The following is a 26,571-nucleotide window of genomic DNA, read 5'->3' on the forward strand; positions in this document are numbered from 1 at the left end:
CCTGGCATTGATTTTTCGTATAGGACACTGTTTCTCCTCCCTACCCATTGCTTCTGTGGTAAACCAGCAGCAATGATTTCTGAGTATAGAGGGCCTCAGAGATTCTGATCCTATGTTGTAGACATGAGTACATGAATTTCTTCTACTTAAATCTTTATCAGAGTGCTAAATATATGACTCCAGAGAAAAACATTTCCATTTGTTTTCTGTTTTCTTACCTATCAAAAAGTGATGATAATTTTCTTCTTGCCTACCTTAGTAAGATTTGACGAAAAACTAAAAGAAAATGCATGTAGGAAATAGTACAAAAGAGCAAATCATAGCATGAGCGATTTGAACTCAAAATGCTATCCAGGGAGGTTTATTAAATTTTAATATGTATGTTTTTATCAGGGAAATCCTGGAGGCAAGACCCTGGAGGAAAGACGGTCCAGTCTGGATGCGGAGATCGATTCCTTGACCAGCATCCTGGCTGATCTGGAGTGCAGCTCTCCTTACAAACCTCGGCCCCCACAGGTAAGTGCTGTCCACAGCATCCCTCCTGCCATGGTCCTCACCCTATCAGGAGAATGAAGTGTGTCTTAGAACCTTCCATTCTTTCTCCAACTCCTTAAAGTTGGTGGCCCAAGATGCATCTTACTCCTGATGTGAGAAGACCTCCCTGTGTCACAACCTTCCAGTACCACCCCCCAAGTGCATCCATGATAGGCATGCACCTCCATGCTAACCACGGTTCGTCCTTGTTAACTCAGCTCATGCTGGATCACCAGCAGTGACTTCTTAAATGTGCATTGGCGGCTTCTTCCTGTCAAAGTTAGGTGGGTCCTTTTTGTCACTGTGTGGTTTGACCTGAAAATGCTTTTATTTTTCTAATTGACAGTAGATGCATCACTGTGTGTCCCACTCTTATTGGTGAACAGACGCCATTGTACTGTCAGTGATCCCTTAACAAGTGCACAGTGCTGCTTCTCCAGGTTGTTAGAGGAAAGCACAGCTCATTTCATTGCTGTGCCCTTTTCCTGAACCTGTCTTTGTGGATATCCGCCTACGCATTGTTGCGGTCTCTACATATATGACTTGGCATGCGTGTCTGTATAAGGTTCTAGTGAGGGCATGTCTTGTTTTTCTTATGTTGCATGTTGAGGAAGCGTCTGTTTTTGTGGCTGTTAGTAGTAATGACAAACGCTACAAGGGACACGAGACCCCTACCAGTGTGATTCCCACACACAAGAGAAAAACTGGCTTTTTTTTTCTTTCCTCTAATCCCCATCCCCTGCTTTCCTTCCCTCTTTGAGACTAGGTCTTGGCTGACCTGGAACTCACTATATAAGCAAGGCTGCCTCTGAACTCATGGAGCTGCCTCTCAAGTGCTGGGATTAAAGTGATTTGCCACCAAACCTAGCCTTTTGGAAGTGTGTGCACACTGGTACAGAAGTTGAACTATATTGGTTTCTCCTAGGATTCACAGGAATTAAACAGATCAATTATTGTGTTTTTAGTGTTAATGGTGCATTGTTAAAGTTTCCTTTTCTATTTTTGCTTAGAGCTTGAAATTTTTTCTGCATTTTCATTCATCATGTATATTTTTGGAGCTGGTATTCCATCACTGAACAGAATCCTCTACCTGGCTAAATATGAAAGGGGTGAAATCCATTGTAGGGCTCTGTGCCCTCAGAAGGATTCTAGATGTCCAAGTTAGGTGGGTCCTTTTTGTCACTGTGTGGCTTGACCCGAAAATGCTGTTATTTTTCTAATTGACAGTAGTTTCTCAGGATAGTAAGTCCATGCCCTGCCACTAGACCTTCTGCAAAATGCTTCTGTGCAGTCATTTAAGCAGGGATTTTGTTTTTCACTCCTGGAGACTTCTTATTTTCCTCTCCATTTTTCTTATATTGAAAGTTTTTCTGATAATTTTGTGGTTACAATTTACTCTCCCCTGACTTCTCTTGAGATTCTTCTCGCCGTTCCTCTACCTCTGCACACCATTTCTCTCTCTCTTTAGAAAGCAAACAGGCACCTAAAGAATAATAATAAAATTAATATAAAACTAAAGTGAACAAACTGGAATAGGGAAAAAGGATGTTAAAACACCAGAAACACATATAGATGCAAAGACACATACATTCATGCATATGGGAATTCCATAAAAACTCAACAATGCAAAGAACTAGTAAGTTGGTGGGGGGCAAGAGAGATAGAAATGGTCCAGCAAAACATTATGAGACAAAGACACTGTTGTATAGAAAAGACTCTGCTGCAAGGTGTCTCCTTGTCATGGTTTTTCTGCCTTAGGTCTGTGCCTACTCATGACTCCCATGAAAAGTAGTGAATTCTGATTGGTTCATTCAGTTGTGGTCTTCCTGTCAGAATGGTCTTACTATACAAGCACACTCAAAATCACTGACAACCCAAGACTCCGCACGTGAGCTGCCATATCTCGGAGGCAGGGGCAGTGCACTTGTTTTGTGGACAGAGCAACCAAGCCTTGCCCTGTAAATGACTTAAGTTTTTGACTACTATGTGAATACAGCTGGACCCAAACCTTAGACTTTTGCTTGACTGTATGTTCTCAAACCAGATTAAGACTTTGGCAGTTATTTATTCTTAATTGTCTTACTATTGGAAGAAATCACAAAGTCAGTCATATAAGTGACATTGTTCCTTAGGAATCACTTTCCCATAAAAAAGCAAAACATTCATGAGGTTCAAATAATAATTAGGATGACCTCTAAGTTAAATAATTTCATAATGAGGCCGAAGTCTACTTTCAGTGTGTCTGTTCCATACTCCAATCAAAGGTTGGCCTACTCTGTTCTTTTCAATTATTCTAATTTAGGAAAGCAAGAGTTAATTAGGAACTCCAGCTCCTCCTGAATTATCTTCGCTCCCGTGGAACTGAAGGAGATGCGTTAGTGTTTATTGCTAACGTAATTATATGCTGTGAGAACAATAATCACACACTTAAATATTAAAATACGTGCCAAGAGCAGATGATGTCTGCTGTAGACCGTGTTGTGTTGTGGCTACATGACACCTGAAATGTCCTCGAAGAATAGACTTTCATGCCTAACTTTGATGTTTTCTGTTTTTGAGGCAAACCAGATTTCAGATTCACAACTGGTGAGTCACCTGAGCACCTCAAGTAGGTTACAAGGTCTGTGGTCCCCCACTCCTCAAGCGCTCATTGTGTCTTACCAGTTTGTTTCTGAATTACCTTTGTATGGCCACTTTGACTCATGAGCTGCAAAAAAAAAAGATATGTAATGTTTAATGCTTGTGCAGGAAGAGGTCCCAGAGAGCAAAGTCACATAACAACTCCGAAAGTGCCTCTGCTCTTGGTAGATTTTGCTAAAGCATTTTCCCCCTTTTTAAAGAAGGATCTCGCATCTCATGTTGCCCGGTGTTAGTTCAGCTTCCTTTTTTTTTTTTTTTTTTAAATCCTTGTGTCTCTTTGGACACTGCAGCTGAACTCCATATATTTGAAAATATAAAGGTCTTTTATAGCCAAGAGACAGAAAAGTTGTCTGGAGCAGCACAAAGAAGGAACTCACTATGTTCTTTCTATTGCCATGTGCCCCCCCCATGTACTGAAACTGTTCAGAGACCCTATATCAAAAAATCAGACAGATATTAGCTTTGTGCATTTAAGAATCAGGGAGACCCCACCACACAGACAGCCTTGTGTGCTCTTGACTGCATCTGTCCTGGGAAGTACACTGAATTTCAGAAGTTCCAACGGTGATGACAGTGAATGTCTTGTCTAGTGCATAGGTTATTTCAAACAGCAAAATAAAGTGTGGGGCCTGTTAAGGAGAATGACAGATTTCAGAAATTCAGATGAGCTTAAGACCCGATAGCAGGCTTACTGCTTAAGGCTTTCACAGTAAAGAGAAATATTTATTAAGGAGATCAACAGTGTTTTTAATGCCTTTACTGAAGTTTATATCAAGTAAACACACACAGATATATTTACGTATGTGTGTATGAATATCACGTAGATAACATATGTCTATAATGTTTGATATAGCATAATCTATATAATATTTTAGCAAAGTTTATATGGTATAGATCATATATATTATAAGTATCATATAAAGTATAAAAATCAATATGAAAATATATTTGTTAAAGTTTACATAATTAATGTATATACATAATATATTGCACATAAATTATATATATATATAAATCACCTTTTGCAAAATTTACATGATGGATACACAAGCACACACATACACAAACATACAAACATATCCATGACGCTGCATGAAATTATATAATTAAACATCTTAGTGTTTAGAATCAAAGCTTACAAGCATTTCATGTTATAGAGAATAATCTTAGAAGAATGCACATGAGAATTGAAAGGGATTCTAGGTGAACTGCAGCCCAAAATGATCCAAAAATATCAGGACTTATTTGGTTCTTAGGTCATGTAGTACAACTCATAATTTATAGCTAAAGAGTTTTTGTCCACACAACGCAGGGCCATGACTCTAAAAGACTTATTTAGTAGCAGGCAGAGGAATTGTTTTCATTTTTTCTGGTCCATAAAAGAGCAGTTCTCTGTGATGCCAGCAGCCGGCAAGCGTAATTTCCACTAATATCTTCATTTTCTTTCCAAAATTCTGTTTTATATGTCACTTGCCTTTTAATATCTTGGCGATTTATCAAAGGATTAGATGTACCAAGAGGATATCACAAAAGTAAACAGAAAATGTCAGATGGTATGCTCCGCTTCCATTATCCAGTCACAGAGTTGAATGTCTTCGTCACCAGAGTTGCAGCCTTGTTGGAGCCACCCCGGGTTCATGCTGATGTGTGGATCCAGAAGGATTTCATCTAGACTAGTGTAATACTGCAGATTTATTATAGAGCTAGTTGTGATTGGGAGAGAGAGTAAAGGAGAGACAGGCAGGGGGTAGAGAGAGCCAGCGCCCCATGATGCCGACTGACAGTTTTCCTAATACCCTCGTAGACTGAGTGGTAAAGGTGACAGGACAGAGGAACAGCTTCTGTTTAGTACCATCTTCCCTTTGACTCTGGTCCTGATGCAGGCCCCTCTAACCCAGAGCACCCGCCATTGATAGCACTACTGTTTCTCTTCAGGAGGTGACTCTTGAAGAGCTCTTGGATGGGGGTCACTGAAAAGGCAGAGCTGTCACTTAAAGACTGAAATTTTTGGCTCTGTCTTCCATCTTCAGAGGCAGGGAGAAGAACTGAGATTGAACCGACCATGCCTTTAATGAAAGCTCTAAAAATCCCAATAGATTGAGGTCAGAGAACTTGCTAGGGGGGAAGGTGTCCATGTGCCTGGGGAATGGCTGTCCTTAGTTACACAGGAACAGAAGCTTCTGCAGTTAGGTCCTTTCTAGACCTAGCTCAGAACTTCTCTTCCACATCTTTTCATCTGTGACTTTACCGTGGCCTCTACAATTCGCTGCCCAGTGGAAAGAGAAGACTCCCCAAGTTCCTTGAGCCACTCTGGCAAATCATCAAACCCATTTTGCTAGGATCACCAGATTGAAGCCAGGTCATGCAGAAATACAAATAACCCGACGCTCAGTACTTACAGCTGGCATGGGACTGTGCTCAGCCTGGGGGATTAGAGGCTCTGCAGTGCTTAGAGGTGTGTGGTGTCCAAACTGAACTGTTGGATATTCACTGGTGTCCGAGAGTAGACCTTTGAGGGAGAAAATGGTTATCAAAGTGAAGATTTATGTGAGGCATACATTCAGAGAACACAAGTGTATTTTCCTTGTCATCTCACAAGAAACAGTTGGAGAGCTTTTAGAGGCCAAGGTTATAAAGGTTGGCTGCTTTGTCTCTGAGTCTGCAAGGCAAGAAGTGTACTGCTTCTTCACAGCCATGGAATACACCCCAGAAAGATCTCCCTTGACAGGAACTGGCCTCCAGCACTGATTTGGGTAGAACTGCTTTTACTGCTGTCCTTGAGGTTATTAGCACATGTCTGGAGTTTGCTTTCAAAGTCAGCATTTTGGAGTTTGGGCTGATGCCTTCTAAAGATTCCTTGTACTGAAAAATATCACCTCATCCTTTCAAGGACAGAAAAGCACTGAAACTTCTTAGTCTCTTTGGCGGCTGAGTACATATGTGCTTCATGTCGGAACAGATACAGCCTGAACTGCAGCTTCGGTCCTCCCACGCTGGCTTCATTTTATAGAGCGGTCACCTGTGAGGCAACCCGAGAAGTCCATTCATGGAAGCCCATGTTGCAGTGAAGGTTGTTTATTAAGACTTCAGGTGGCTTGAGGTATTATGTACAGTCATCAAGGTGGTGTCTTCTGGTGCCATGGATCGTCTTTTCTCTTGTGCTCCCATGTTCTAGCTTGCAAAAGGTGGGAGCAGCTGCAAGAGAGATTGATTAGTAATTAAAAATGTAATGTTTTGTATTCTTCAGCGCTATCTAAACATGCTGTTTACTGGAAGATCAAAGCCCCAGCATGCTCATACTGTGTGAGGAATCATGTGGTCCTTACAGACCAAGGATTTTACCGTCTCGGGGTGGGCACCTTCTTGAGAGTCGCGATATGAGCATAGTGTTCTCCGTTGAAGCAAGGACTGGGATAGTGTCTTCACTATATTCTTCTTCCTGTGTTGTTTTCGATGAAACATCCTGGGAGCAGACCCTGATCTCCTGAGAGTCAGTTTCTCTGCCTACTGACATGGTCTGCTTACTATAGCTCTCTCTCTGAGAATGTGGTTAAAGATGGAACACTTTAGAAATGTCATGTGGAATATTGTAGCTGGAACACAATAAAATGTGAAAAATAGCCCTTTAGGAGACAAACAGATAGGCATTTTGCAGTGCCCGTGTTTAGAGGATCTGGGTTATTTTGAACTAGTCTGTACCTGCCAGAAGACCTAAAGTTAAATAACAATGAAGTGGGGGCGGACAAGCGGTTAGCTGACTCACAGTTGCATGCTATGGGTTTGATGACGGGCAATTAATTTTTAGATTGCATATAATTGCACCTCTATAACATTTATACCTCTTCTTTCCTTTTAAAAAAATGATGCTTATGTTTCTGTCATACGTGATCCACAAAATCAAACTTAGCTGCTAGATTTTGTTGAGAATGTTACAAAATGCTATATTCAGAATGAAAATTTAGTCCCCCAAATCTCCCTTGCCTTGTATCCTGCAAACATGAGTGCCAGTTTAAAGTCTCCATTGCATGCATCTCCTCCGACAGTGAGCAAATAGCTGTGCAGTGTGCTACGGAGCACCCACTCTGCCGAAGCCTGGGAGGTGCTAGTTTATCTGGGGCGGCTCAGCTGTGGTCCAAGAGGCAGTCTTTTGCTGCGATTTACTTGCTCGACCTTGGTGATTTCTTGGCCCAGAGCAAGTGTTCCATTACACTGAATCGCTCAACCCAGTCATTGGTTTACAGGAAACAGACAGAGCTACCTCTTTCTTGAGTGTTTCTATTTTATAGCAGCATCTTAGTGGACATAATCAGCCCTGTGTCCATGCAGAAGCCCACATCAGATTTGCAAAATTAAAGCGCGCTCTTGTTTGAACTGTTCTCTGTGTAATTTCATCCTCCCCCACTGTTTAAATGCCTTGCTCAGGCACACCATGCTCCTTTTAGCCCCCCCCTTTTCCCTTTTTAAATCAGCAAACAAGTAATTTAAAGCAAATCCAATTGTGTCCTTTTTTCATGTAAGATTTTTAGACATAACCACAGAAAATAAGTTACATTGTGTGTGTGTGTGTGTGTGTGTGTGTGTGTGTGTGTGTGTGTGCTTTAAGAGAAAAAGGTGTGTCTCCACATTGATTGGTCCATTTGGATACCCTTTATTTGGTTTATAGCCAAAGTAAATTATGATGGTGATGGCGTCTATAGACTAACGATTGGAGGCATTTAATCACCAACCTTACATATAACAGTATTAGATGTGGTGAGTGACTGGCTGGCTCTTCACCCAAAATTCCACGTGAGGGCTTATCTACTAAAGTTATTTCACATCATAGGAAATTTACCGAGAAAATCAAACATTTTCTTTCAGTTGATATGTTTATTTCTAATATGAAATTTGGGTTATCTATGTTTTGTTGCTTGAACATACCTATTTCCTCACAGAACTAATGAATTGATTTTCCATTGGATTATAAGGTCAAACTGGACACACGGTACTGTTGCCTCCATATTCATTGTCCTTTTGACTTTCGTGTGTGAACGGAGGTGAGGCTATTTGTGTATTTAGAACTTATCTTTTTGGTCTGACATTGGGGCCCCCACTCAAGTGCTTGTGTAAACCGTGCTGTCCTATTCAGGTTTAGTAGCACAGAAGAAAAGTCAAACTGTGCGTTATTATATTGAACCACAAATTATTCAAATGAAAAGTAAAATCTCTAGACATTTTGCCTCACGGAATATGCATTACTATGTCAGTATAAATTATAAAATCCCTTAAATTTGAGAAATTATCAAAAATGATTGTGATAAATTCCAGAAGACCTCAAGGCAAGATCAAGATAATCACCTGGCTCGACACAAAAGAAGCACTCAAATTCATGTTTGTTCAATAAACAATTGGAAGCTGTCATCAAACCCAGGCATCTGCCCTTTAGAAATGTTCTAGAAATCTTGTCTCAGGCTGAGGAGGAATTAGTGCAGCAGTCACACATCTGTTTTTGACTTTTCTATAATGAACGTATAATTGTGCTGTAAAAATGTATTCTAGGTAAATAGTGGTTTCACAAGGGCAACTGAATGGCAACCACTGATTGACGTGAACTTCTCAGTTTTTCTTAACAATAACTTGTGTCATTTGAAGGCAGTGGATGTTTTGAGAACATGTTGTTACTGTGAACTATAATTCAATATTATACCCATTCTCTTATTATTGGAATGACAAAAGATACAAACATAAAACCTTGTGTGTGTGTGTGTGTGTGTGTGTGTGTGTGTATGTGTGTGTGTTTGTGCTGACCCTGCCCCCCCTCTACATGAGACCATCTCATGCTAATTTCAGAGCAACTGCCAATGTGATGAATTTCTTGGACTCACTGACAGGAAGCCAAAGCTTACCTGTGAGGTTTTCTTCCCCAGAACCATGTAAACTACCTATGAATTCTGTTTCTGCTGCAGTTCACAGTTGTAGGAACAGCACTTTTGGTCTCCTTCTTAGTTGGATTTTATTTCTGGTACTCCATCCTAGTATTGGCAAAATGGTGTGTGTGTGTGTGTGTGTGTGTGTGTGTGTGTGTGTGTGTGTGTTATGTTTGTGCCATTTCAACGTACATTGCCTACTTTTTTGTCAGGCTTTTATTAGTTCTTTGAGCATTTCATGTGTGTTGATCATATTCACACCCTCCCTTAACTCTTCCAGATTTCTCCTTCCCACCTAACTTTTTGTCTTTCTCCTTCCTTCGGGACAAATTCGTACTGTCTAAATTCTCTTGTCTGCTGAAACATGGTGGACTTATGAGAGGCTACACTCTTGGAGAAAACTAACCCTTATTCTCCAACACCTAGTTATTACCAATAGTTGGTCAGCTAGGGTTGGAACATTGTGTCCAGCTTCTCTCTCCCTGATGGGGTTTGGTCTGGCTTCAGCTTGCACAGGTCGTGTGCATGTTGTCACACCCATTTTAAGTTCATATTTTCATCTTCCCTGCTGGGCACAGAAGGTATTTTTCCTGTGGTCATCCACTGCCTCGGGTTCTTATATTCTTTCTACCCCTTCTCCTGCAGTGACCTTTAAATCTTTGAAGGAGTGGGTACCATCTATGTGTTCTTTTTCTTGGAGGAAATTCTCCAGTCTCTTAGTCTCTGCACCTTTACCAGTTGTAGGTCTCTGTGTTGGTTACAATCTACTAAAAACAGAAAACCTCTGACAAGGGAAACGTGATGCACGAATCTAGAGTTATAATGAGAAGTCATTAGGAGTTGGTTAGATACTCTGAATACAGTTGTAGGTTCTCTCCTAGAAACCATGATCTCTATAGCCATGGTGTGTCTTAGCCTCATAGGGATGCCACTCTGAGTTTCATCTTGTGGAGTGGCCCTTCAGTCAGAAAGTGATTGGTAACTCCCATGCCACTTGTGCCACTATTATGCTCTTTAAGTGGAAATAACTGTATTTACGTATATAAGCTCATGAATATTTTAAAAGGTACAAACTGTAGGCTTTATTTTAAAAAGAAAAGAATTGAATCCGAACTAGATTTTTGCGTATTTGGCCAATAATCAGTAAGTTTGAAATGGCATCCTGCAAGTGCAAACAAAATGTACAGATTACAGTGGATTAAAGGATGAACCAGTTCAATTATTTCAAGAATTCAATATTTTATAATCCTTACATTTCTCATAGTCATACTGTGAGCCATTTATATAGTGTCTGGCACTTGTTTTAATTCCGTTTTGATGTGTACTGCACATGGGAAAGTAGTGAAGTTGTTGCTTGTTAGTTGCTGTTAGGGATGCTAGGCTTCTTCTCAGTATGTTCCTCCTCTGTGCCTTTCCATCTCTTCAGCATGCACAGAGTCACAGTTCACTCCCCAAATGGATGGTTTATGTAATCTTTCCTGGCAGCCAAAACCAGGAAATACATTTATGGTTATTGCTTCCAACAGCATCCCAGATGACTTAGTATTTCCTGGGATTCCAGTTGTAGAGCCCATCAACTGGGCTGTACGAAACAGAATTCTATGTTTTGGCTTTGGGTGTGAGGAAGTGAGTTTCCCCATGACTTGTGGGTCTGATCTCACAGGAAGAATTGTGGTGCTCTGTTTGCAACAGTGCCAGAACAAGTTCCTGGAGTCAGAGGAAGCGTGTGGATGGAGGAAGGTGAATTTTGCATGGCCCTCACCTTTCTACCGTTTTTGATCTGATAAAGTGAGCAAAGGGGGACCGTAAACCATGGTTCATATTTGAATGGATTGTCTAAAGTACAGTGACATCAACCGTGAGAAGAAAAACCTTCAAAGAGGACCTGAGGTTTAAGACAGTGGCCATTTTTCACCTCTTACTTAAGGATTGCACGATTCGTTCTTGAACTCTTTTTCTTTGATTATGAAATAAGCGTAAACCTATTCAATTTCTCAAGCAAAATAGGTCCGAATTACATGGAAAGATATCCAACTTTCATTGTTTAGGGATAAACATTTTAGATGGGGTACATAATATACCTTGTAATTGGATTAATAGTTTCAAAGAAAACCTTTTCAGAATCCCAGATGGGTTCTTTTTAGGATTTGATGAGCTGATCCTGAAACTGAGTTGCATTTTCAAGCAACTTGGAAGTGCAAGATGGTTCAGAAAAAGGCGAAGGATACTAGAATACTAAAACCATTTCAGATTTTATTACAAATCTCAAAGAGCCAGGAAATGTGGTACTGACCTAAGTTAAGCATAGATATTAGTACAGAGATTTGAGTCTCCAGAAATAATCCATCTTTATTGTTAATTGATTTTTAACCTGGTCTTAAAATATTGAAGAATATAAAGATTAGTTTTTTAACAAATCATGCTGATATAACTAGATTATCCATTTGTAAAAGATTAACAAACAACTTCTTACATATGGTACATAGCTCACAAACAGAGATGATACAGATAAACCAGACATCATGGAAATTAAGCGTTTCCTGTACGTCAGATGATTCCATCTCATAATGGAACAAGGCATAACAAGCTACTTGTAGATCACATGCCTGAGAAAAAAAAGAATTCATATTTAATATGTATTAAAATGAATCTACCTCCGTAGATGACAGCTTAATTCAAAGTTGGGCAAAATATTTGAATGAACTTTTCTCACGAATTAATGTGTAACAAGGACAGGCTGTGATAGCATTTGTCATCAGAGAAATGCAAATCAATGTGACTGTGAGATACCACTATGTGCCTACTAAAATATCAGTCATCGTCATTGTCATCATGGGCTGATGGCAGGGGACAGGAACTGAAATCGTTAGATAATGCTGGTGTATTGTGAAAAGTGTGTAAGTTTGCAATAAGTCTGACTGCTTTCAAAGCATTAAACATAGTTACCACATGATCATACAGTTCGATGTGTGTGCATGATGTCAAAGTGAACTCAAACACACGGCTGCATAGAAACTGCCTCCATTGGGTATGCATGGCACCATGATTCACAGTAGCCATATTGATTGTGTGCCTGCGTTGGGGGTGAAGGGCAAGTAGGGTGACTGCTAGTACCCAGCTGATGTATTTCGGGAAGACTGAAATTATTCTAGAAATATTAGGTTACATTGCATAATTGTTAAAATGTAATTAGTCCTTTAAATTACAGGTTAATATATTTATTTTTATTTCCTATATCACTGTGTTTTACCCGTGTGGATGTAAATGCACTGTATCTGTGCATGGCGCCTCGGGAGGTCAGGAAGAATGTGTCAGATACCCTCGAACTACCATCTGAGCCACCATCTGAGCACTGCTACCTGAATGCAAGAGCCGCAAAAGCTTTTAATTGCTAACTGATCTCAGTAGGCCTAATTTTTTTACTTTTAAAGGGTAAAATTTTTATGATATATGAATTACTGTACCTAAAAACTTAAAAATACATGATTAGGAAGTTGTTTTGAACAGTGTTTCCAGTATACACACATGGCATTGGAAAATGAAGCTACCCTCATGAAGCTTGTAGTCTATGGGACAAGGTATAAGCTAATACCTATAGAGACGTATAGTGAGAATGTAAAAGCATATAGGATGCTATGAACCCAAGGATGAAGAAAGATGCCCAGAAGATCATGGGAGCTCCTGATCCCTCCTATCATCCCTTATTGGAAAGAATCAGCTATAAAAAAAATTCTGACTACCCCCCACTTCCAGAAACATGATCAAGACCAATGGCTTTACAAGCCAAGCAAGGGCCATCAGCAATCTAAAATTCTGTATATTTTAAAGAACTGGCACATGGAGTTTAGTGACGCTCACTTTAGAGCATGGCAGGATGATCTTCTTTGGTGACATTTCAAATGAATTAGTTAAGCTCTCTATAATACATAAGCTCTTGGTGGTCTGAGCTAGTAATTCAGAGTTGACATGAGGACCATGTGGAATAATAGGCAATCGTTAATGTATGCCTTCAGTCTTATATAATGTGTGCCGTTATTATTCCTATTGCTCTCGCCATTGCCACCATTAGCGAGAGAATCTGGTGTCAGTGCAAGGACAGAAATCCAGACGGCAGATGGAAGAACTGATGTGAACGATTTGAAATTTCAGGGTTTTCTCATGTCTAGCTCTACATCTTTAGGAACTCTCCTTCTTAGAATTTTTTGTTCCTTGCTATAAAGCTTGGAAGGATAGATATCTTTGATTCTGTTCCAGGCCTCTAGTTGGCTATTCTTGGCCAAAGGCAAAATACTCTCCTAACTTAATCATGGCCTTGTAACTTGCTGTGATGTTGCTGTAGGTGCTTCACTTATTCGAATTATTGCAGACAGAAATCTCCAGTGACCTCAGAAGACAGCCCTAATGTGTAGCAGTCATTATAAACACATAAAAAGGGTCCAGATGCAGCACGAAGGGTCTCGCAGAAGGAGACAGGTTTTCATTCAACCTTCCTCATGCTGCAACCCTTTAATACAGTTCCCCATGTTGTGCTGACCCCAACCATAAAATCATTCACATTGTGATTTCATAACTGTAATTTGGATACTGTTATGAATTGTAATGTAAATATCTGATATATGACCCCCGTGAATGGGTTGTTCAACCCCCAAAGGGGTGGCTACCCACAGGTCGAGAACTGCTGATTTAAGATGTTTTCAGGATGGGCTAAAAGAATCTAGTGGCTGATTTCTAACCCTCACTCAAATTCAGTATTTTTCATTGCCCAATGTATTATGAAATGCTATCGGCAGCCTTTCATAATCATGATGGCTTTGAGTGAGTATTTCTTTTGCTACATATTACAAACCTATATGGCCATTCGTTTTGAGCATTTGTTATTTTATTAAGGTGATACTCTTTAAGATGGTATTGTAGTTGATGGGATTCATTTTAAACAACCAGAGGTAGATATTTGAAAGAGGCAGTAAGAGCCAATCATGCTCTTGACAGTCGTTTGACCCCAAATTCATCAGGTTTAGAATGAGGTATGTGTACACATGCATGTGTATGTTTGCATGTGTGTTTCCCTTGCTAACTTCGAACTCCCTTTGTAGATCAGGCTTGCCCAGAACTCCCTGAGATCTACTTGCCTCTTCATCTTCACTGATGGGGATAAAAACATATGATGAATTGAATCCAAGCTTATGCAATTATTGAAATGTATCATATAATTAAAACAATGGATTGTAGAACTGATATGCTTTATCATCTAACCTTACCTCTATCACTTTTTAGATGCTACCTGAATAAATCACTTAAAAGCTCTTGTGCCTCAGCTTCCTCCTCTCTGTGAAGAGATAATCCTTTCTCCTAGGATAGCAATGAGGACAATATTAGTCAAAATAGTAGTTTATAACGAGTCTCAATGTGCAAAGCACTTAAAACAGTGTTTGGCATATAGTTAGCACTATATACATTAGCAAATCTTATTGGAAGCTCAATGCCTATTTTTAAATTGTTATTGCTTTTCTGTAAAGATATTGATATATAAATTTAGTCTGTGGCATTTTATCCAAGTCTGAAATGGTTCATCTCACTCATTTGAGCTGGGCATCCTTAGATTTTTCAAGGACGATCCAGCTGTCTGTAGACTTTGCCTAAACCCTTTGGCTGTGTCCTTGGTTTCTAATGCATGGTCTCAAAAGCCAGAGCTTGTACCATATTCTGACAAATGTATGAGTCACTCCATCTGTTTTTGTGGATTACAAGGTAATTTTTCTGTTGAGTGAACAAAGTTCTCTTAAAAACTAAAATCATGAGTCATAGATTATGAACTTTCCGTAAGTTAGTAAGTCTATCATTGGCCTGTTGTCATGAAGTCTCAACTGTCCAGAGACTAAGCCCTGTAAAGCAGGGATTACTAACCCCTACCCACTTTCTGATTCAGTAGGTCTGGAGTGGGCTGTAGTACTAGGAATTTCTATATAAAGTTTCGAAGCAATGCTATTGTGTATGCAGGTTTTTGAGAACCCTTTATAAGTGAAGACCCTTCCTCCATTCCTGGGTACAGCTGTCAACAGCTGCCCCCATGTGCTAGTGGAGAAAACTAACTCAGAGAAACACTTTTTCCTGGGTATGTAAGACCTTAACTGTATATTTATAAATAAAACAAACAATTGAAATCTTCAGCACCTTGGCTGAGAGTAAGTCTGCTTCCAAGGGACCAAGTTGAAATTTGGGTGCAGATCTTTCTTTCTGAGCCCCATGTTTAGCTCTTCTCCTAGATCTCTGCTGTTTTGTCTTTTTGGTATCCCAGGTCACATCTGTAGCATCACTCAGCACTCCCCTGCTCCCCTCCATTTTTTTGTTTTGCCAGCAGCATGGGCGGAACCGAATTATTTGCAGCAGTTGTGTTACTTTAGGGAGTGATGGCTCTGAGCTTGTCCAAGGCATTTTCAAGACCATTGCCTGGAGGCTTCAAGGAAAGGAGGAAGTTACCATTTCACTGGTCCCATGCAAGTTCACAGGGGGCAAAATGATTTTACCCTTAACGTAAAATGCTTAAAATCACCTATGGATATTTATGGAAGGCAGCTGAGTAATTAAAGTTGGGTGAAACCAGAGAAAATGGGAAATAATGGCTTATATTTGGAAACTAATGAAATTGAGAAAGAGTCAGTTCTTGTTCGCAAATGCTTATAACTCCTTTGTATTCTACCCGATGATATCTTAAAGCAATTACCATTTTGGTACTGGATTTTTTTTTTAAACTAGAGTCTGATTCACAAATAGGAAAACCCACAGCTATTTGAGTGTTTGTTTCAATCAGTTGCTAAACTTATTTTTCTTTTAATGACTCATTTCTTCAGCAATCTCGCAGATGGTAATCTCATGTTGTTCAGGGGATTTGGACTACACTGAAAGGAACACAGTGAACAATTAGCCCTTCCAATGCTGCACTGGACTTCTAACACACGGAGTCGTTGTGTAATTATGAGGCAAATGGTAATCACAGACGCTGGGCTCATGAACAAGGTGATGGATTCACTGAGGATGATGCTCCGCTGTCTTTCTGAAGCCTTTGTCTGATGACATCTAAGCAAATGGGTTATGAGCACTGGAAATGCCTGGCTGAGGTGAAGCTTAGGCAGTGAGAGCAAATGTCATGAGTCAGGCCTGAGAGGATGGTAGGTAGTTTCTGCAGATTCATCCCCTCCTCTGCCTTCCTGTCTGTCTATGAGGAGATCATTTTTGCATGAGCCTGGCTTTTATTGCCAGTTCAAGCATAAGCATTCGGTAATACTAGCTCGAGGGAGCTGGGGGCAGAGATCGTCAGCATGAGCCCTTTCTACTAACCACGAACAGCTTCGCTTTGTATGAGAAACCAGGGTATGAGCACTGAAGAATGATAAATTGTACAGCTTCGAAACCTAGGCTGTCAACTTGGAGGTCTTTGCAAATGAGATGGCTGAGTTTATGCTCGTTGACTGAATAACCAGTAATGCAAAGAATTATGGCACTGTGTTCATAAGACTTCCCCTTCACAGGTTTCAGTGGCCCCACCTTTCAAAGAAATGATTTACTTGTACTTTCTACAGTTGTTTCTTCCTCCCTTGTCTTCTACTGGATTATTCTATCTCATCCTGCCACTCAGGATCTTTACTGAGCATATGTGTAGTAGGGCTGGACTGATTTCTACGTAAGAACTGTTTCGGCATGTCATGGGCCAGTCACCCAGCGTGGGATAAATTCAGGCATGGAGAATTTGTGTGCATACTGGCATTGGAAAATCATGTCCATTGCCGATTTAAATGCCAGCTGATAGACAGTATATATGGAATTCTAAGAGGATCAGTAGATGATCTTGATCCTGGAGAAACATCTGGCCAGTTGGGTGGGATTGGTATGTAGGTGAAACTTAGTTACATGGCCCTGGGCTTTTGGTCCTGGGTTCTGTAAGAAAGCAAGAAGAGCAAGCCAATAAGCCACACCCTCCATGGCCTCTGTCTACATCAACTTCTGCCTCCAGGTTCCTGCCCTGCTTGAGTTCTTACCCTTACTTCCCTTAGCGGTAGACTGTAATATGAAACCGTAAGCTGAAATACCCACCCCCCCAAAGTATATAATTTCTTTACTTTTAATTTTTATTTATCTTTGGGTGTTACAAGTTTAGTCTAGGTATCAAAGGGCTAAAATGAATTTCTAAGTAGAGCTAAAGTATATGTAGAAGTAGGCAGAGTTTTAGTTCTTACCTTTTCCAGCTTCTAGAGGCTGCCTACATTCCTTGGCTCATGGCCTCTTCCTCTGTATGGAAAGCATACATTAAATCAGGTCTCTGTGTAAGCTTCCTTTGCTATGACTGCTTCTGGCCATAACTGGGAGCGTTTCTGCTTTGGGAGCCTATTGTGATTGGATGAGGTCCAACTGAGTAATTCAGGTCTTTCTCCCCATCTTGGATTTTTATGGTTAATCACATCTTCATTGTTCATTCTGTCAAATAAAGTAATGTGTCCACAAGATCTAGGAATTAGAATTTAGCTACCATGAGGGTGTTATTCTACCCATCACAGGCCTGGCTATGTTTCTTTATAGTAGTTGGAGGGATCAGACAGGAAGACTGATTTGGACTTTGGTAAAAACATTCTGAGGTTTATGTTGATCATAACGGGGAATTGATGCATTTAGTCCAGGGATGCTCTATCTGTCGTGCAGTATCTCATTGAGGCCAACAGCAGGTCCCCGGGAGCCAACAGTAATTTGCCTCAGTTCCTGTGGGAAAATGAAATGCATTGTTTTCCAACCTGGTCTTGGATCACAGTTCAGTATCATGCATGTTAGAAACGTTCGCATCATTTTTCTCTTCTTTCTCCTTGGTTGGCCTTTGTTGGCCCCGAGGGAATGTTATTCAAGGTACAAAGCTTTTCTCCGAATTTTCCTTGCTTTCTGCTACTCCATGTTTTATTACTGTAACAAAATACCAGAGGCTTAAAAAACAGCCCTGGAGGTTGACATTCAAAAAAACATGGCTCTGTTAACAAGCACAGTCAAAATTTTCAGCCCCTGCCTCATGTTAAATGACTCCATAGAGGAAGTACTTTGATGGGAGTGATCTCCTCCGAGTACATCTGAACCCAGGGTTTGCTCCCATGGGCATTCACTCACTGATCTAATCTCTTCACTAAGATCCACCTTCTAAAGGTTCCCCCATCTCAATAGTACCACGTTGACCAAACTTCCAGTTTACGGACTGTGGCAGGTCATGCTAAGCTGTATGCAAACCAGATTGCTGATGATGTGAAAAATTGCCTTGGCTTTTGGAGGCAGCCTATAGCTGGGATGAGGACAAAGTGATTATGTACCTGTCTGCCAGTGCAGCACACTGGAGCTGGCGTACACCAAGGAGGCGTGTGACCACCACGTATTCAGCACAGAAGCAATACCCACTTTCCCTGGGATGGAGAACAGCTCTAGGAAGTCTAATAATTGCCTCTGTTTCCTGATGCCTTTAATGCAGGAGTAGGTGGCTATCCTGTACACTTGACTAAGAATGACTTGTAATCCACATGTGCCGAAGCACAGAAATAGATTGAAAGATCCTCCTGATAGAACAGGGAAGCTAAGATTTATTGTTCAGTCAGTTCCAATTACACTGTTGTGTTGCAGAGCGAAGCAGCGAAACAGGATGTTCGCTTGTAGCTCTACCAAGGTGGGATCAACCTCAAAAGAGACGGTGTCTGTGTGGTGTGCCCTGCCTGAGCCTCTGCCGTGTGAGTCACCAGCGTGAAAATATCTTGACACAGATAGAATCGTGGAGCCCACACTGTATCTGATCACAGAAATGTTACTGCATAATAGCAAGCTGGCTTTGATCTCTATGGGATTGCAGGCTGGGGGAATCAGGAAGGGTACATTTTGAAAGGTCATCTCTACTACTCGGGAGAAAACAGAGTATCACATCCTCTGCATCTGTGAGCTTGGGTAAGAAGCATCGGAAATGAATGCAGTAAAGGAAAACTGCGAGTTATTCTTCATGTGTGAATGTGGCTTTCTTTTTTTTTCTGGAAGAGTTTAGCATCCTGAATCCTTTCCCTTCTCTGTTGTAGTTGATGCTATCTCACACCCACTGGCGTGTGAAGAGGAAGAAACTTCGATCCCTACTTTCTGCGTCAGTGATGTGGCATAATGTTTTCTGGAAATGCCACACAATTTCAAATGTGACTTCTTTCTTAACTTGCGAATAGAGTTGACAACAGTGAAATATGTCCTGTAAACAAACCCTTAAAGACTAGCTTTTGAATGAGCGGTAGTTGAATTCATCCCAAATCACAGAAGTCGGAAGTCCCACGTGGAAGGAATTCTTTCTGCTGTCCCCCGGCACATGAGTGGCACTGCCAGGACTGGAACCTTTGTCACCTAGCTATCCTTGTTCTGGTCCAGCACAGGTGACTCCGGGTTTTATATTCCATGCCTCACAATCCAAATCTATGTTGACATATGTTATTTTTGCTTTTATCGTAAATCTGCAACCTACTTTTCTAACTGATTGAACTGCCGAATGAGTTTTGTGCTATTAAATTTCTCTAGTCCTATCTTATTTCTAGCGCTCCAACAGCAGTTAACTGAAGGAATCATTTATCTCGTTTTATGATGTACTTATTGAACATTGTTGGGTGCCAAGCTGTTTTCTAGGCAGTGAGGGTACAGCCACAAATAAAGCAAACTGTTTGTCCTTAAGGAGTTCATTTTCCTGTGGGAGGAATTAAAAGGAAGATTATTAAATATTAAAGTCTAATTAAATGCTAGAGGGAAAACAGAAGATAAAACATAAGAGGGGAAGGGATGATCTACTAGTTAATGTTTTACATGGGATTCAGGAGGAGGTGGCACTGGAGCAAAGCCTTCTGGGATATGATGATGTGTGGTACGGAATACATGTCAGAGAGTGTTCCAGACTGCCAGTCACAGGTTATGGCCAGCACTGGCATTGGTCAGAAAGTAAAACAGCTGGAATGATACGTGCAAGTTGTGAGCCAAGAGGCTAACGACCCCGTGCAGCCAGCATGGAAGCAGTCCCTGGTCATTACACAGGGCTGTGGGCTCCGGGTCTCACTTGAGTGAGCTGGATCAAAATCTGAATGCAAAGGATGACATGGCTGTGCAAACTGTCTTGGGTACATGCTGTCTGCTGTATATATGACTATCTTTGTATGGACAGCAAGACCTCGATTTTGTAAATACAGTGGGAGGAAGATAGGGTTTTTCATTTTCAAAGAGCATCAGTATTGCTTTCATATTAAGGATAGGCAGGTATTCTATAGACAACAAAATAAAATGCCTAACATCTGTATTTGCTTTACTCTATCCTAGATATGTCCTTGCCTCTGTCGTCCCAGATGTAATACAGGAAACTAAAGTAGTCAATTGCCAGCATTCTCCAGGCTCAGAGTTCAGTAGATGGGAATTCTGGGAACACAGGAGTGGTTTCCTCTGCTAAAAGAAGGTAGCCTGGTCTCCATCTTGTGACTAGCCCCATGCTGAATTTAGGCATCTCATTGTTCACATATTGGGAATGTATGAGTTCCACGAGGCTCTTTAGTGAGGGTGAACAGTGAGACCCATCAGCAGCGTATGTGACGTGGCCTCTTTGGAATCTCATCACAGTGCTAAAGAACGAGATGTGCAGAGGATGAAAGAGGTTTGGACTGGGAGCCAGTGATGCGGTTGGGCTTTTATGAGCTACAGACACAGTGCATATTCACAGAGACAAGCCTTTGAGAGTCTTCTTTCTCGCTTTTCTATTTCCATGTTCACAGAATCCACTGTTTCACCGAAACTGAATAACAAGGCCTCAGTTTAGTTCATCTGTCCAAGCCCCTTGGAGTCCTCATGCAGGCCATTGCATTTGCCAATGTTTGGTTATTCCTTGTCTCTGTCAGTGCCAGGAAGAGCAGTATTTTTACTTAAGAAAAGGTACCAACCATCCTCCAGTTTCTCATTAGAGAAAAGAAAAACACCTCTCACATAAACCCACTTGAGAGAACCTGAATGTAGCACTGTTCCTCAAACCATCTTCTTTGCATACTGGCTGTCCCCAGCACTTTTCGTGAGGCCCTGAGACCCTCCCATCTGCTGGGCCTGAGCATAGAATAGCACCAACCAGCTGACCAACAGAAAGAGCTCTTAGTTTCTTTCTTGTACCTACGTCCTGATTCTGCTTCCCCCATCAGGAACAGTGGAAGTTCTTGGAGAATGCTTCATGTCTCCAGACGCGAGTCTCCCTCATAAGCCAGGCAGGAGTGAGGACATCTGGTTTTTCACAAGGCCAGACGTAGGAGTGAAACCGCATAGAGGGGGTCTCCGTACACTACCTGACACCCAGTCGATGCACTTCACCTTCCCTCTGTGTGGTCCAGGGTCTCTGAGCTATGCTTCTTCCCTAGAGCGTCTCTGGCCTGTGCTACCAATGAAGCGCATTCCACCACACTAATAAGACAGCAGAAGGAGTCTTTGGTAATCACTGTGGACTGACTGTTTCCAATTTAGTGAGGCACCAGCTCTGTTGGCATGCTCCGTCCCATTGTGGTGTTAGTTGGTTTGTATGTTTCTCAGACTTCTGTGATTTTATAGTCTTCCAGTCAGTGTAGCGTAAGTGAAATATCTAAAATGGGATCATTTAGACCTGCCTTCAAACCCTGTCTCTCACATTAGCCTACTGTTTGGCTGACATTGTATCATTGCTTTCTTCATATTTAAATGCCGTTCCTGTACCTTAGGTCTCCCCAGAGCTGTGGAGGCTACTGAGGATCATATATTTAGGGTTGAGTTACTAGATATTCCAAAAGGAAGGGAATGGCCTTTTCTGTTTCCTTCCTATTCTAGAATAAGAAGCTATATGTTCTCTACCAGAGTACAAGGTTGCCACATTTTTATGTGTCTGGCTGATGTAGGAGTCCTGCCTCTGAGGACTGGCCTTTTGTGATTGATAAACATAATTTTGTGCATTTACCTAAAATTGCTGTTTGCAATGGTCATTTACCTGCTGGCATTGAAGTTTCCCTTGATGATACAGCATTTTTCCATGGTTTAGACATAAAGAATCCAGCTGAGAGTTGGTATTGTAACTGATGCCTTGCAGCCTGGATATTAGGCAGGTCCCTTTCCCAGGCCCAAGCCCTGTTGAAACTGAAAGCTAAGCCTAGTCTAACTTCAGGTTCATCAGTTCTTAAATAAACCTGTGTTTTCTCACCTGAAGATGAAGTACCACTTTCCATCACTTCCTCTAGGCCGTGGGAAAGTCTGTTTTTCTGTCATTTGTTTCTCTGAGTTCTTTATCAGCGGATTCAGCCACATGGGTCTTGACTTAACGACTGCCCTGGTGCTTGGCAAGTACAGACTTGTTTCCTGTCATTCTAGCTACGTCACAACACAGCTACTTAAGTAACAGTTATGTCCCATTACTTGTTATAAATAATCTGAAGATGACTCAAAATGCCCAGGAGAGTGCACACCATTTCAGTGCAAGTGCTGTGTCCCTTTCGCAGATCTGGTATCCGGGAGACTCTGGGTGAATTTCCTGTGATAGTGAAGGATGGCTCCATTGCATCTTTCAACTCTTCGTCAAGCTAATGGGCATTTGGCTCAAGTGTAGACATTTGCTGTTGGCTTTTGTGGAGCTTGGTGTTAAACTTTCATTACGATCAGTTTAAAAAGTTCACCGATGCTTGCTTCTCCTAGGCGCTCTTCTGCTACCCAAACACTATGAAAGGCATGTTTGCATTAATAAGCAGCCTTTTTCTCTCATCCATGATGTTCCTCCCATAGCTATTAATTCAGTGATTTGTCAATAGATGTCCTATCATTTTACTAAAAAATATAGTCAAATACTATAGTGCAGGAAGAGCGCAGAGCTAAAATACAGAGAGTTTTCTTTGCCAGTCTCTTTCACTAATCTTTTCACATTAGCCAGGGCCATTACTTCTGAACATCTAGTCTTCCTTGTATAATACATCCTTCTGCTTCACTTCTAAGGTTCATTTTAAATGTGTGGAATTCCCTAGCATGTTAGAATTCTCATTCTACTAAGGTTTTTTTTTTAATTTTTCCCCTGTGGAACACCTGCCGTATGCAGGATTAGGGAGCTTCCGCGTACCACAGGTCTGTAGAAAGCAGTCTCTGTTTGAAGTAATAAAAGCAGAGCAAAGTTTGAAAGAGAGAAATGCTCTCAGTGAGGAAACTCTTGCGGCGTAGATATGGCACCTGGATGACGCTGATTTGTTGAGAACAGAAGATTCTAGAGTCTGCCTTGTGTGGGGTAGGCAGTCTGTTGGCAGGAGAGGGAAGGGTCTTTTGGTTTGAGTTTGCAAGCACTCCAAAGAATATAGGAACATTTTGTATTTTGCACACACACACACACACACACACACACACACACACACACACACACACACACACGATGGCCTGACTACCTATTGCTCCAGCCACTTCAGTTCATAGATTATAAAGGTTCTAAATTAAATAAGATCTTATATCTGAGAAGTGTGGCCACAGCTGAGAGAATTCAGCCATTCTAATGTCTTGGATTCTTGAGTGTCATCTGGGATTGTAAGCATCCATCCTTCCTCTGGGTTGAAGTTGTGAGCTAGAACTTCATGCTGGTTCCTGAGCTGCCATGCTGCAGCGTCCCTGTGGGTGAAACTCAGTGGTCAGTTCTTAGAGGAGCCTCTCTGCCCTCCTTCATCAGAGTCCCGGAAGACAGTTTTCTTATAGAGAATAATAAGCAGGGCTTTGTGTGTGTGTCTTTTAATGAGCCACCCATAACAAAATAGAACTCGAGCAGAATTGACAGCCTGGATCTGTAATCTGCCTGACCTGACAATTACAAGAACTTATTACTGCGTCAGCCTGCCAGATGGATCTCCTTGAAATGTAACGTGCTGCACTTCTGAATTCAATTCAGCGCGCACTTCCTTTTCTCCCCCCTTCGTGTTTGTTGAGTTTGGGAAAGAAGCAGTTTTACTTGAACTAAACCCACTCATTTCAAGTGTGTTTAATGACAGCAATATGTGGCAGATAAAATAAAATCCTACGGCCTTGTTTGATGTTTGTTTTAATTTCAGACCTTGGTGAAAGAATACAGAGATGATAAAACAGTATGGCTCAAATGAGGAGCTGGAAACAAATGCTCTTTGAACATCATTTAGCAGTGTCTCTCCAGGAGCCGGCGGGAGGTCGGATGATCCGAGCAGCATTTATAGAGGTTGTTGAGGTTTACGTGGTCCTTGGCCTTGCACAGAGTAGGCTTCTGTTTTGTGGCTACAGCTTTTTGATGACCGGCCCGAAAGGCTCACCCTGCTCGCACACAAGTGGACTGTGCTATGTCAGGTTCTAATTCGGAGTGGCAGAGCTTTCCTTAACCCTATTCCAATCAATTGTAGTGATTCTTCATGCTCCCTGTCAGGCCCACTCACTGGGCGCATATGTGATATAGTAGGGTACTTTGTGCACGGCCTTCCTTGTCTTTCAGCTTTCGTGAAATGTACTTTTGTATGAAATACTCAGTTCTCTTTCCATTAGAGCACCATCTCTCAACCTGGCGCTCAAGCAACCCTTTCACAGGGTAGCAGATCAGATATCCTGCATAGCACATATTTATATTATGATTTATAACAGCAGAAAAATTACAGTTATGAAGTAGCAATAAAATATTTTTATGGTTGGGGAGTCACCACAACCTGGGGAACTGTGTTAATGGGTCACAGCTTTAGGAGGGTTGAGAACAGCTGCCTTAGAGCGTTTGAGAAGAAATGGAGGTGAACAGAAATATCTTTTATTCCTCACCCACTGCTTCCACAAGCTAACTGCCCAGGTAGTAATGAGTGGTCCTTGGAAATGCATTAGTATGTTCCTAATATACACAATACATACTGTAGGTATGTAACTGTGACGTCATAAAGTGTCTCCATTTTCTACTGTCTCTAAGTCACTCTTTCCTCTTCTGTCTTTGTCAGTTAGAAGGAATAGGCATATATGTTTTAATGCTTACACAAAACTCCATAAGCAAAACATAACATTATTTAATGTATCATATTGCTTGGTTTCACCTTTTCTCAGTAGTTACAAGATACAAAGATGGGCTTCTTTGCTGGTCTGTTTCGGTGTGGAAGCGAATTTGGAGTTGCGGTCTTAGCCTGACTAATGGTTCCGTCCTCATGTAAGCTCATGTTGTCCATCCAGGCTTCCAGTCAGTTGCTTGCTTGGGAACATGTCGCCCAGGCACTTCTCTAAACAGACACTTGTGGCCACCAGAGGAAATTTGGAGGAGGTTATTTTCCATAGCCCTGGATTTTGCATGGAGCTACTCGCTGTAGAAGAAGAGTAGGGTAGTCTTGTAATAGTTTGGTTTATATAAAAGTCGTCACTACAGTGAGATAGAATAAGATGCTTAATACTGTAGAAATAGCTACCATCATTAAATGTGTTATTGTAGCACTACCTTTATCTTGTTCATTGGTAAGGAAGAAAGGACTAACATAATCAGCCATTATTTTTATAGATTTGAGTTCTCAGTAGTGAGTATGGGGTATGAATGTCCAGAAAGTGACTTCCATGTCCCAAGTCACCCTGCTTCCTTTGCCATTCCAAGTGCTCATATCGGAAGTAGTTGAGAGGTCCTGAGCTCAGAATTGTTTTATGAATTAGAGAATCTCCCACAAGCATTTTTCCAAACCAGAAATGATCTGCTGTTCCATAGCAAACACAGAGATGAAAACTAAGCTCTCGTCTCTTTATTTTATGTTTTATCCACCATTTTAATAGATTATTCATTTTAAAAACCATCCTATACCATATGATGCAGAATTCTGTTTATTTACATTTTATGAGAATAAAGAAATGTTCGTCGGCTTTGTTTAGTAACGCCCTTGTGATGCTCAGGAGGTCAAGATGATTGACAGTGGATAGACAAAGAGGTAAAATGTACCAAAGAGAAAAGAAGATGTATTTGAGAAGAACACCTGGCTCCATGGAGATTTGGTATGTAATTGTAGATCCAACGTAGCTAGTTTTGTTATCCTTGGAAATTCACTTCCAGGACCACGTTGAGTGGTCCCTAGACAAGAACTTAGCTTCCCTCCCTCTTTCCTTGTTACTGTTGGTGGTTCTCTTTATTTTTCTTGTGGACAGGAGGAGAAGGTCTTTCTGTGGCCTTGTGGCTTCTTTGTACTATCTGCCTTACCCCACTCCATCCCTGCTCGTGGTTATTCCTGCTCTGGATACTTACACTCAAGTGCCCAAAGCAGTGAGGCCATTATTTTAGCTGGTTTTTCTCCAGGACAAATAGGGAAGGGATTCATCCCCTAACACAGCTCATGGGTATCTGGTCTGGCTTTGGTGTAGTTTCCAACCCAATTATTTGTGGCCAGAGTTCAGAATTACCTGTTACACAGCTGTGGCGATGCATTTATTAAAGTAAGCAAACGCTTCTAGAGGCTCTTTCCTTAAGCGTGGTGTGGAA

At 41.2% G+C, this 26,571-nt stretch overlaps 1 protein-coding gene across 1 annotated transcript in view; it reads left to right on the plus strand.

Annotated features, from left to right (window-relative positions):
• Lpp (LIM domain containing preferred translocation partner in lipoma) overlaps positions 1-26,571 on the plus strand; it is a 600,182-nt gene that overhangs the window by 301,021 nt on the left and 272,590 nt on the right. The window contains exon 6 of the mRNA XM_026785266.1: positions 394-516. Within this exon, the coding sequence (XP_026641067.1) occupies positions 394-516 (123 nt within the window). The remainder of the gene's footprint in view (positions 1-393; positions 517-26,571) is intronic.

Source organism: Microtus ochrogaster, chromosome 2 (assembly GCF_000317375.1).
Source record: "Microtus ochrogaster isolate Prairie Vole_2 chromosome 2, MicOch1.0, whole genome shotgun sequence".
NCBI lineage: Eukaryota > Metazoa > Chordata > Mammalia > Rodentia > Cricetidae > Microtus > Microtus ochrogaster.